At 37.2% G+C, this 11,705-nt stretch overlaps 1 protein-coding gene across 1 annotated transcript; it reads right to left on the bottom strand.

Annotated features, from left to right (window-relative positions):
• Positions 1–1,120: 1,120 nt before the first annotated feature.
• On the bottom strand, positions 1,121–9,905 carry LOC122654740. Its single transcript, XM_043848973.1, has 11 exons — positions 9,665–9,905; positions 8,444–8,487; positions 5,516–5,596; positions 5,018–5,125; positions 3,219–3,310; positions 2,989–3,063; positions 2,825–2,894; positions 2,450–2,551; positions 2,244–2,352; positions 2,028–2,090; positions 1,121–1,260 (listed from the first exon to the last, which is right to left on the bottom strand). The coding sequence occupies exons 1-11, from the start codon at positions 9,903–9,905 to the stop codon at positions 1,160–1,162; spliced, it is 1,086 nt and encodes a 361-aa protein (XP_043704908.1). The 3' UTR covers positions 1,121–1,159.
• Positions 9,906–11,705: the final 1,800 nt, after the last annotated feature.

Raw genomic sequence — 11,705 nt, 5'->3', positions numbered from 1 at the left:
AATATTGTTGTATTAATTCTTAAGATGCCACTAGCAAGTGTTCCTCATCCGGACTTACTGTTTTGTCCTTCTAGAACCAGAGACTAACCACAAAACATATTGCTAGGATTCTGAGTTCCCCATTGTTGTCCACTGTTCGTGATAATTCTTCTGCTTCTGGATATGCCCATCCTTAATTTCAGTTGTTTGCTTGGAAATTATTGAATGGTGGTATTTCAACAAAAAGGAATCTAAAACGTTTTCTTTCTGTTGATGAAACATGTGTGTTTTGTTCTATGGAAAAAGGAAATTGATTGACACTTATTTTTATCGTATTTTTTCATTAAAAAATAGTTTAGGCAATAGGATTACTAGGATTACGATCAGAATATCTCCAAGGTGAAAACATATTTGATCTTCTCTACCGCCTCTTGGTGCCTAAATCATCCATCATCAAAGATAAATCCATATTCCTCGTTGTTTTTCAACCACATGTTATTTTCTGAGTTATGCGAACCGGTGTTTATTTTTGCATTGTAAGCCAAACCCATCTAAAGTTATGGCTAAAATTGATCTGTGGTTAGGAGATCATATCCTCTATAGGTTTTTTCCCCCCTATACTGATACTAGTTCCCCCACAATCCCTTTTCACTTGGCACTGTGTGATTTCCTTGAGCTTACACACTATGGTTCTACTACAATCATCTGTGATGGAATTTAAAAAAAAAATACCAATAGAGCTGGTTGTGCAATAGTTATCATTTCCAATGGAAGTATTATTATTGCTTGTTTGGATTACGGATATGCAGGGACCGCTCAAGAGGTAGAAGCACGGGGATTGCTCATGAGACTACAAAAAGCAAAGGCTTTGCATTGATGTCTGGACTGATTGTACAGAAACCATACAATTTAAGGTTCATGAAGAGACTGGAGAGGCTTTTAGAGTCTTTAAATCAGTAAATGAAAGAAACCCCTGCTCTAATACCAACTTGGCTTTATTGACTGGGAGAATATTAGACGAAGTTTTAAGTAGAAAAGCAAGAAAAGAGGATGAAGTAGTAGGAGAAATGAGTGGAATCATAAGGAGTAGTTGTAGATTTTGCCTTTACTGTACATCTTCCTTTCTTTAATATACTTACAATCCATTAACCAAACATCTTTGATTATAGATTCAGTGAGATCAATTGGACTGGATTTGAGCTTGTTCTCTAGCAGCCAATAGAGCTTCCAAAGCTGAACTCTTCTCTTTGATATCATTAAATTCAACTCGTCTTCCATGACCTGTAAAAAAATGTTGTGGACCTTCAGGTAAAACCAATTAAAGAAATACAGACAGGATGATCACAGTTTTAACCCAACCTCAACTTGACACAATCAGCAAACAAGTTGGGCCAAGGTGGGATAAGAAACAAACTAAGTTGAGATCATATGCAATAGTCAGGTTTGATTTGGTAAGCCCAATTGGGGTTGCACCAAAATATGCCTTCATTAAGGGACTTGGCTATTGCATAATGAGGTGAACTAGAAGCTTTCATGCAGTTATTTTGTAAAGATAAAAAGGGGAGGGGGGAGGATGTAAAGTTTCCATCCCAAAAGTTCTAACTGTTAGGTGGAGGGACTCCCAGGTGTATAAGGGGTGTTGTAGGCTTGTTAGTAGTCGATGTGGGTTTAATCTCCCAACACTCTCCTGCACGTGTGGCAGTCTGTGCTAGGGACACGTGGATATGGTGAAAACCCGCTTTGGTAGCATATAAAGTTTCCACCCCAAAAGTTTGAACTGTTAGGTGGAGGGACTCCCAGCTGTATAAGGGGGGATGTAGGCTTTTTAGTAGCCAATGTCGGTTTAATCTCCCACCAGAGGAGAACCCTTAGAACTTGGTCTTAAAACCTGTCACTACTTTTTGAGCTTTTGAATTTCCTTGTTTTTTTCCTTGGATGTGTGTTGTCTTTGCCATTTTCAATTAGGTTTTACTTCAAGAACAGATTGACCTTTTCTAGAAAATGTTCTAATACAATGTTATTATTTTGTGGAGGAAAAGATTACATACCAGGTAAAATACATTCAAATGCCACATCTAACAACTTTCGAACACTGTTCAGTTGCATTGGAACTGCTAGACAAAAAAAAATTGATGAGCAAAATAGTAGATTGATTTCAGTCTGTAATGGATTTTCAGCCTTACTATCCCTGATAAGCACTAATTTTTTTCTGAAACAGATACTAGTCATTTATATTGAGTTACATGAGAGAACTATCACATTACCTGACCACCAGTTAAATTTCTCCACAATGGATAGCTCAGAATCCCATATTGACAGATGATCACCTGCAAATAGGATCTTGAGTGGCTTATATAACAAGCATACACATCCCTGCCATTAAAAGTTGAAGATGTTACTGAGTTTATTCACTTCACATGTTGATGCAAAGTGGTTTCTATATCAACAAATTTCATCACCAAGTGCTTACTTCAGTGTGACCTGGTGTGTATATAAGTTCAAAATCATTGCCAAGGCTCCATGGACCATTCCCTTCTAGCTTGATATCGACATCAGTCGTACGAACATCAACCTGATAAAGTCAGAAGATTATAGAATAGAGCAGTTACTGCCTGAAGAACATCATGACTTGGAATCAAACCAAGAAACTCTAAAAGTCTCGAGCCATTATCGAATTTGGTGAGGATCCAGTGTCATAGATAGTCAATGTTCTAAAGTATAAAACATAATCTAATGGGTAATCTTAATTCAATATGTAGTCATCTTGAGGAGAATAAATACAGTATAATTAGATACAAATAGGTTCTTTTGATTTGCATAGTATTATCAAATAATGAGTACTTACATCTTTTAAGTGAAGAATTCTTGTGCACTCTAACCTCTTTGACCACTTCTCATGATCTGCTACATCATCCCTAATTACCAAAACAAAAACTAATATAATTACCAAATAGATTATAGATTTCAATTTTCAACCAATAAATGTTGCTGGCTTTCATTTAATCATACTTGTGGGTCAGAAACATGTATTTTGCTCCTCCAAGCATCTCAATTTTATGTGCAAGCCTTTCAGTGTATCTTGGACTGCATAAGGATTGGACATCTTAGGGTAAGTTAATCCTTCTAAGCATTTCAAAACATTTAAAACCAAAATAAAAAGAAATTATTCCATGCTGTATTCTTTTCTCTCTTTTCCTTTTCCTTTTATCTTCTATATATATATATATATATGAACTAACCTGTCTATGAGTATGTTTCCTTCAGGGTGAACAATGATATAGGAAGCTCCTCCAAATGATTTTTCAGAATGATAACCACAATGATAGACACCCTGAAATCATTCCACAGATTCTGAAGTTATAAATAAGCTATAAGCAATATGATAATGTTCACTTCAAGATTTCAAGGCTGTAATTGGTATGCATTCATGGAATACATTCTAGATTGATTTCGCATTCTTGGACGATAAAAAACAACTATTTTTATCATCCGAGAATGCGACATCGACTTAGAATGCATACCAAACACAGTTCAAGAATTCAACACCAGTGAATTAACTTATATCCCCTGCTCATAATTTAAAAGCAAGATGTTCTTATTTTCAAACCCTCTGTCAGCTTTTTCATATAGCTTTAGGCCCAAAATGGAAAAACCAAGGATCTATTCCCTGCTTCTCCCTTAATCCTCACTTGGAATGACAATTTGTTACATCTAGTGGTAGAGGCCAGAGCTTTATCCAGCCATGATCAGTTATTTTAGTCTTATGGGCTTGCGGTTCTCACAAGCTTGACATACCAAAAGGGCGTACCCAATGCACGAGGCTCTCGCCACTGCGGGGTCTGGGGAGGGTCATAATATACGCAGCCTTACCCCTGCTTTTACAAAGAGGTTGTTTCCAAACTCAAACCCGTGACCACTTGATCACAATGGAGCAACCTTTAATATATGTGTTAAGCTTGACATACCATCGGTATTAATATATGTGTTAAGTCAGACCTAGTTGGACTAGTACTTGAAATAGTATTTGGTTTAAAATGTTATTTGTTAGTTTCACTCCTAAATAAAAGTATGACATGATAGAGTAAAAATAGGATTTGGTGTTTGATTTTTCTTTTTTATTATTAAGTTATTTAGTTGGAGTCCTATTAGGAGGAGTTTTTGAGTTGGATTGTTAATGTAATTGAATACAGAGTTTCTAGTAGTGATCCATTAACATATGTAAGCAAAATTATTTTTCAGTTTAATGAACTGGGTTATGGTTTTGTGTAGAGAATGGTTCTCTTGGTGTGAATGTCAAACTTGTTATTGGTGAAGCGAGATCTCAGTTCGGAAAGTGTTCTGGTGATTCTTCGGCGGGTCGTTTCACCTTCGAAATGCACCAGAATGACCCTTGTAGAGCTTGTCGAGATCTTTGATTTGATTTGTATTTTGACCATATGTTGGGGTTCAGGTCCGAACCAGAACAGGTGAGTCTCTAGGAGCAGTTCTGTACTTTCTGGGTTAGGGTTTTCTTATATAATGTTGTTACCTCCTTGAGAAAAGGGTGAGATTGAGGACTTGTATTTTTGCTTCACAGAAGTAGTGGAATTGTTCTATCGCTCGGCCGTGGTTGTAGCCTTCCTACTTGGGGTTGAACCACCTAAATCTTGTCTTGTGTGATTGTTCTTCTCTTTCTCTACGTTTTTCTTCTGCAAAAACGCCATTCTGGGCATTGTTTTTCTAACAAAACTTTCTCCTTCTTCCAATTATCTCACACAAAGCTTTCATGTCAAATGTATATTTTCTTCTTCTACATCATTTGATACAGATAACTTCCTTTTAATCCTTAATTTTGATCAGACTTTTGACAAAAACTCTGTTCAGTACCAGAGTCTGTCATAATATCAGAATTGGGAACACTGTTCTGTTTCAAACAACCATGGGTTTCTCTACCTTAATTTCATCTGAAGTCATTATAGTTTTGGATCATATCTATCAGAATTTCTTTTTGCCTATCAGAAATTTTCTTCATAGAATGAAAATGAGATGGAAAATGTACCGGAAATCTTTGCTCATTAATTGGAATAGGAAGTGTGTTATGTACTTCCAGGATATCATGAGGAGCTTTCTCTGTATGGATTGAGCTTGTTGGACAAGAAAGTAAGGCCTGCAAAAGGTAAGAAGTTGAGTTTAATCTGAGCACCTTCAAGAAACTGGATGCATTATGATGTTCATTATGAGAATAGTGGCCTTCCCTGGATTGAAAAAAGAAAAATTGCTTTAGGCAGCATTTGGTATGCATTCTTGGAATGCATTCTAAGTCAATTTCACATTCTCGGATGATAAAAATAGTTGTTTTTATCGTCTATGAATGTGAAATCAACCAAGAATGCATTCTTGGCGGATTTCGCAGTCTCGGATGGTAAAAATAGATGTTCTCTTTGTTTTTACTATAACATTGAAGGTATTTTTTAATCCAAAACTTGAGTAAAAATAAAAATAATAACTCTAATCCATTATATTAGATTAGTGTTTAAACATTGCTAATGAAATATACCTGTAGAGCCTTTACCCTTTCTTCTTTACAACTTGGCTGCTTAACAACTGCTGACAGTTCATCTACCCGTGAAAATATTGTCTGAAAAAAAAAAGTAACAAATTCATAAGGATTGAAATATCAAATATTATTACCGAAAAGTGTAGGAGACAATTCCATCCTAAGCTCCATTCTGATTTGAAAATGGGTTATGACCACCCGACCCCATGAAAGACAGAAATCCTAAAGAGGAGGCGAAATGATTACCCCAATCCCATGAAAGACAAAAATCCCTCCCTCAAGATGCCAACACTTAATCTCTCATTGGCCCCCGTATGCATGCATGCAAGGACCACGCTCTCCCACAGAGAATGCCAACCCAATCTTTTAATATAAATTTTTAACCATGGAGAGGTGAAATCTCCTCTTTCATTGCTCTTTTAAACTATAAGTTGTGGTAGAGTCAACTTTTCACTATTAAAGAATTCAACTCACTAGTCTTGTAATCAACTTCACTATATATCAAGGAATTTAGTTCACAAGCTGTATGGCAAATCCCAACCATGGTTTTAAAAAAAGGGAATTGGGAATTGACATGGATCGGAGGTATCAAGTTGAATCGGATGGTTTTATCCTCAATTTTGATTAAAAATACCATTTTGTTAGATAGATTTACCCTTAGAACTGTTTCACCAATCTAAAATCGTGTGTGTACCGATATCAGGCATGATTGATTCCAATATGGATAGGTTGATATCCCCGATTTGATATCCCTTTTTTAAAACCATGGTCCCGACCACAGCACAATAACATAGGAAAGAGGGTAGTGTGTTTAATGTGAGTGCTCAATCCTAATTGGGTTGGAACCCTCTATTGCCGAGCTGCCCCAACTTCCCTACTGCCGCAGACACAGTAAGGCACACAATGACCGCCTTACCCCTGCCCGAGCACCTTACCCGAGTGGGGGTAAAGCAATCATTTCACGCCCTATTATGTCTGCGATAGTAGGGAAGTTGGGGCACCTTGGCAGTAGAGGATCCAGATCCATCCTAATTGGGTCTGAGAGGGGAAAGGTTGGCTGAGTTGCCGACCCACCTAAGCTTGGCTGTTTTATCAAAAAACAAAACCTAAGCTTGGCTGGGTGTGAGTGTGTGACAGTAACAACTCTTCAGAATACTGTGATGGTAAATCACTTTAATTGCTTTGAAAATTATTTTTTTATCTCGACTTAAATCAATCTTGGAAATAAGACAAAGGGTAATCCAAAGAAAATTATTTGTTCAAAATTCAAACTTCAAACGGTCCTGAAATGAAAATACAAAAACCCCAAGATCCAGCAAATTTGGGCCAGATAGGTAGATTGGGCTGTATCTAGGATATGGCCTAATATATAATTCGCACGTGAATTTGGTTTCAAAAAGTGGACCATGGGTGGATTGCATGATATATATAGGCTCCGCTTAAAATATAATAAGGGAGAAAGAAAGCTATCTGGTCGCGTGCAGTGCGTAGTTTCTTTATCGAAATTCCTTGAGGGTGTGATGGTAATTTTGCAGGACCTTATGTCTAGGCACAAGGGCCACACGCTGCAAACCACCCTACCTAGAACCCTTATCTCCCCATTTTCTAATGGGATGCCTGTTGGCCACTGAGAAGTTAGACAATTGCCAGTATAAGTGTTTCTGTAAAGTTTTTAGATTCTAGTGTCCATATCGGTCTCGGCCAATACTAATATTGATACTAATATGGATCTATCGATTTGGGTTGAATAAGATCATTTTAACCCTAAAAGTATTGTACCATCAATTTTTTGTGCATTTTACTTTCCTACGATACCAATGCCATCGATCCATATCGGTATCCACCAATACCAATACGTATCGATCGATACAATAGTGATACCTAAATCCATGGTTTCTATCTTTGTTATGTATGTATGTGTATAACATGAACTTTAGGCTTAAAAACATGTGTAATGTTAGGAAAGCAAAATACTTGTGGTGATACATAATGGACTGATCGAGTTTTCCTTCACCCACGGTGAAGAAGGAATCCTCTCACCACTATCACCATCCTGGGATGGGGAGGGGTGTTTTTAACCCTATAAAAATAGAGGTGAAAGCTTATGGTGATACATGAGTCCAGTCACCAGGTCAAATCACCAATGGTGAGGGAATTCTTCCCTCTCCACGAATGAAGGAGATGATTGTTGGTGAAAGAAAACCTCTTAAGCCATCACATCTGATTCTTGAATTGGATTGGATTAGAAAAATATAATTTCGACCAAGTACAATTGCGGACAAGAGTTAAATGAAGAAACTCACTATTCAAGAGTCCAATTATAGGGTCACATCACCTTAGAATTTGGGAACCAAAAAACTCTCCTTTGCAAAGTAAATGCATTAGGCATCATCACATAAGCGAATATTGCAACAATCTAGATCAGATGTAATTATACATGGGAGAAAGAATGCTACTAGGTCGCATGCGGTGCGCAGCCCCTGCACCCAGACATAGAGCCACATGAAATGATCGTTGCATCCCAAGGATTTCCGCCTTTCCATGGGGGCGTGTCGAGCATTTTGCGTGGCCCTATGTCTAGGCACAGGGGGCCGCACGCGACCAAATAGTGTTCTCTTTCCCATTATATATAAACCATTTTAGGGCTATATTCAATATTTGACCAACCCAAATCTGTAATTGGATTATTCAAGAGGTTTAAACCAAATTCGAATGGGCGGGTCAAGGACTGATCCATGCGGACCATGTCCAATCTTACTTGCTGGATGGGGGGCAAGAGATCATTGCATGGTTGCATAGTGCTTGCACCAATGTGGGGACCAATGATAGCACATAGGGGCATCAAAATAGAATATGAAAGCAAAAACCATTACGGGGAACCGTTTAAGGTAGATTAATACTTATAAGTTAAGCATGATTGTTAATTACCGGAGCCATCCAACGACATGTGTCACAATCTATGCATGTATGATCTGCAAATTAAGATTTAATGGCAATTAGTTTGGCGTTTACTCACACAAAAAATAAGTAGTACAAAATCATGAATAATACAGTCGAAGATAAAAATTGCAAATATTTTCATATTTTAAAATATTTTAAAAATATCTGATTATTTAGGGATAATTCGATATTCTTGGAGATGCTAGCTGAGTCCAGAATCCAGATCCTCTCTAACGCGTATCAGACGGCTGGAACTGTCTAGGACATCCCAAGGACAATTCCAATCGTCCGATCCGCGGTACACTCACTGGCGTGTTGAAGAAGATTTTCTTGCATGTTAGCTTGCTAAACTATGTATTACCATATATGTAACTAATTGTTAAAATTGTCTTTATCCACTTATCGTAACACATGTTTAGTGGGAGGCGGGAGGTTCCCATTCTCGTACGAGAACGAGAATTAATTGGGCCCCACACATGGTGGATGCCATCTCGGCTAATGGAACCCATTTTCGTACGAGAATGAGATCATTACATTGCTTAGTGCAGGCAGGGTCTGGAATGGATATTTATCCCCTCAATTTGCCTGCCTCTCAAGTTTCTCAATTCCATCTAATAAGGGGATAGAAATGATCATCTTACCCTGCTCGAACACACTGCCTAAGGTGGGATCCACCTCCCTCTATTAAAGGGAATTGAAGAAATTGACCGGTAGACAAATCTATGTGATATTTTTCTGTCTGGAATAGGGTTCAAAAACTCGAAATTGGGAATTTGGATCAATCTCAATCATATCGATTTCAATCTATGTTATTTATAGCATTTGGTATGCATTCTTGGAATACATTTTAAATCAATTTTGCATTTTCAGATATTAAAAATAGTTCACCCGAGAATGTGACATTCAAACATAACAATATATCGGTCTCCAAATCAGTATATTCCAAGCATCTATCTAGGTCAATACAGATTAATACAGAATCGACCTCGGCCGTGTTCGATCCTAATCAACCTGATTCGTTCCTCTGATTTTTAAAACCCTGATCTCAGAGGACCACAAACACATGTGGATGCACACATGCGGCCCACACGTACACACACTCTCTCTCTCTCTCTCTCTCACACACACACACACAGCTATACCAGGAACTAAAAACAGAATTGAAGTTGAAAGAATAAATGAGAAAGAAGATAATTTTAATTGAATTACCTACAAAGAAATCTCCTTCAACGTTCTGTGGTCGCTTCTGTTTCAATGCCCCAAAATTGTTTGATGATGAGTCCTGGCTTGCTTTCACGAGAGAGAGTCTGATATTTTTATTCCGGCAACCGAACAAAAACCCTCCGGCAGCTGCATTCCGATGATATTGTTTCTCATACATAACCTTCTTATAATCTCTCGCAATTCCGATTCCGATTCCAATTCCAATCCCAATCCCTGCAGCTGCCATGCGATCGGTCCTCTCTTTGGTCTTCTTCTCCTTCACAAAGAACTAATTGTAAGAATTAGTAAAGTAGAGAGAGAGAGAGAGAGCTGGATAACCTTGAAACGACAGAAGTGCTGTTGTTTATATTTATATGTTGAATATTCCTAGTGTAGTACTGCCTTTTTCAAGCTGTTGGCTTCAGAAGTCCAGACAACTTAACTTGTGGTGCAAGAAAGAAAGAAAATTGACCTTGCCCGGCCCAGTTCCCAGGCCCCTGAAAGGGGGCACAATGACCACCGTACCCCTGTTGAACACTTTGTTCGAATGGGGTCCACCCCTTATTAGGGGAATTGGGCCCGGCAGGGAATTGGAGGAGAAAATTTTCCACTATATGTCAAGAAGGGTGGGGCGATGAGTCAGAACTCTCGACTTTGGACTTATAACACTCCCAAGTAGTGGAGATCAACCTTCGAGCTAGAAGCTCATCCTCGTGTTCAACAAGACCTTGTATGAAATCTTTTATCAATAACCTTACTAATATGTACAATGTCCAACAACTACAACAATAAACTCAGTCTTATCCCAATAAGATGGGGTAATTGCCTACATGGATCCAAACAAAACAAGATAGAAAAAACAAAATTCTAAACAAACAAGGAAATAAAAAATGGGAGAAGAGGGATGGGGAAAGAGATGAAAAATGCAAATGGAAGAAAGACAAATGAAAGATGAAAGATAATCAGAGGAAAGAGGCACAACCCAACATGTCAGGAGATTCTCAGCTAAATGGGATCTGCGACATGGATCCTTGCCTTCCAGTAAGCTTTGTCCAAGGTCATACTTGGTATAAGACATAGACTATGCATGTCCTTTCTCACCACTTCTGCTATGGTCATTTTAGGTCTACCCCTAGCTCTTTTAGCTCTGTCAATCATAATCGTATTACTCCTCCTTGCTGGGGTGTTTCTAGGCCTCCGTTGAATATGACCATACCATCTTAAACAATTCTCTTGGAGCTTGTCATTTATCGGGACAACTCCCAAATCCGCTCTTATATATTCATTTCGTATTTTATCCTTCCTTGTACATTGTCCATGAGACAAAAATGAGAGAGTTACGCAAATAACATTTACGTTTAATTACAAATAAAATACATGCAAGATCTCAATCAAATCGGCCTGACCATAGTTAAAATGGGAACGTTAAAGGAACTTTATTCGATATGACGTGTTTAAAATAAATCAAAATTCGAATAGAGTTGTAACAAATACAGTCAAACATTTTAAGAATTAAAAAAATGAAAATAAACTATACAAGTTTTAAATATTTATATTTCAAATACTACAAAAAATGGCAATATACACACATAAATAGTAAAACCAACTCATCTTATAATTAAACATTAATATTTGATGTGTAAGTCACAATTTTTTTATAGCATGAAATTAATTTTTTAGAAATATAAAGTAAGTTTTTAAAAGAGTCATTTTGTTTTCACTTAAAAAAAGGCACACACATTATAACTTCTGTTGGCTTTTTTGTTTTAATGTTTTTGGGTATAAAAAATGGATCATCTCGAAAAACGATGAGGTGTCATTTAGGTAATCCTTCTTTAATTTTAAAATTTTCTTATAAATTCTCTAAAAATTTTTATTTAAAATTATTATTATTATTCGGGTATTTATCAATGTAACAATGGAAGGTGATGTTTCAAAAAATCACAAGATAAATCTGAGTCATCCATTTTTATGATTTTCTTAATCAAAACCGAGTTTGTTCCCACTCATAATTGAAAGAGTATGTAGTAATGTGACTAATGTCTAT

The sequence above is a fragment of the Telopea speciosissima genome, chromosome 1 (assembly GCF_018873765.1).
Source record: "Telopea speciosissima isolate NSW1024214 ecotype Mountain lineage chromosome 1, Tspe_v1, whole genome shotgun sequence".
NCBI lineage: Eukaryota > Viridiplantae > Streptophyta > Magnoliopsida > Proteales > Proteaceae > Telopea > Telopea speciosissima.
The sequence above is the reverse complement of the archived record's forward strand: the minus strand, read 5'-3'. Positions and strand labels throughout refer to the sequence as shown.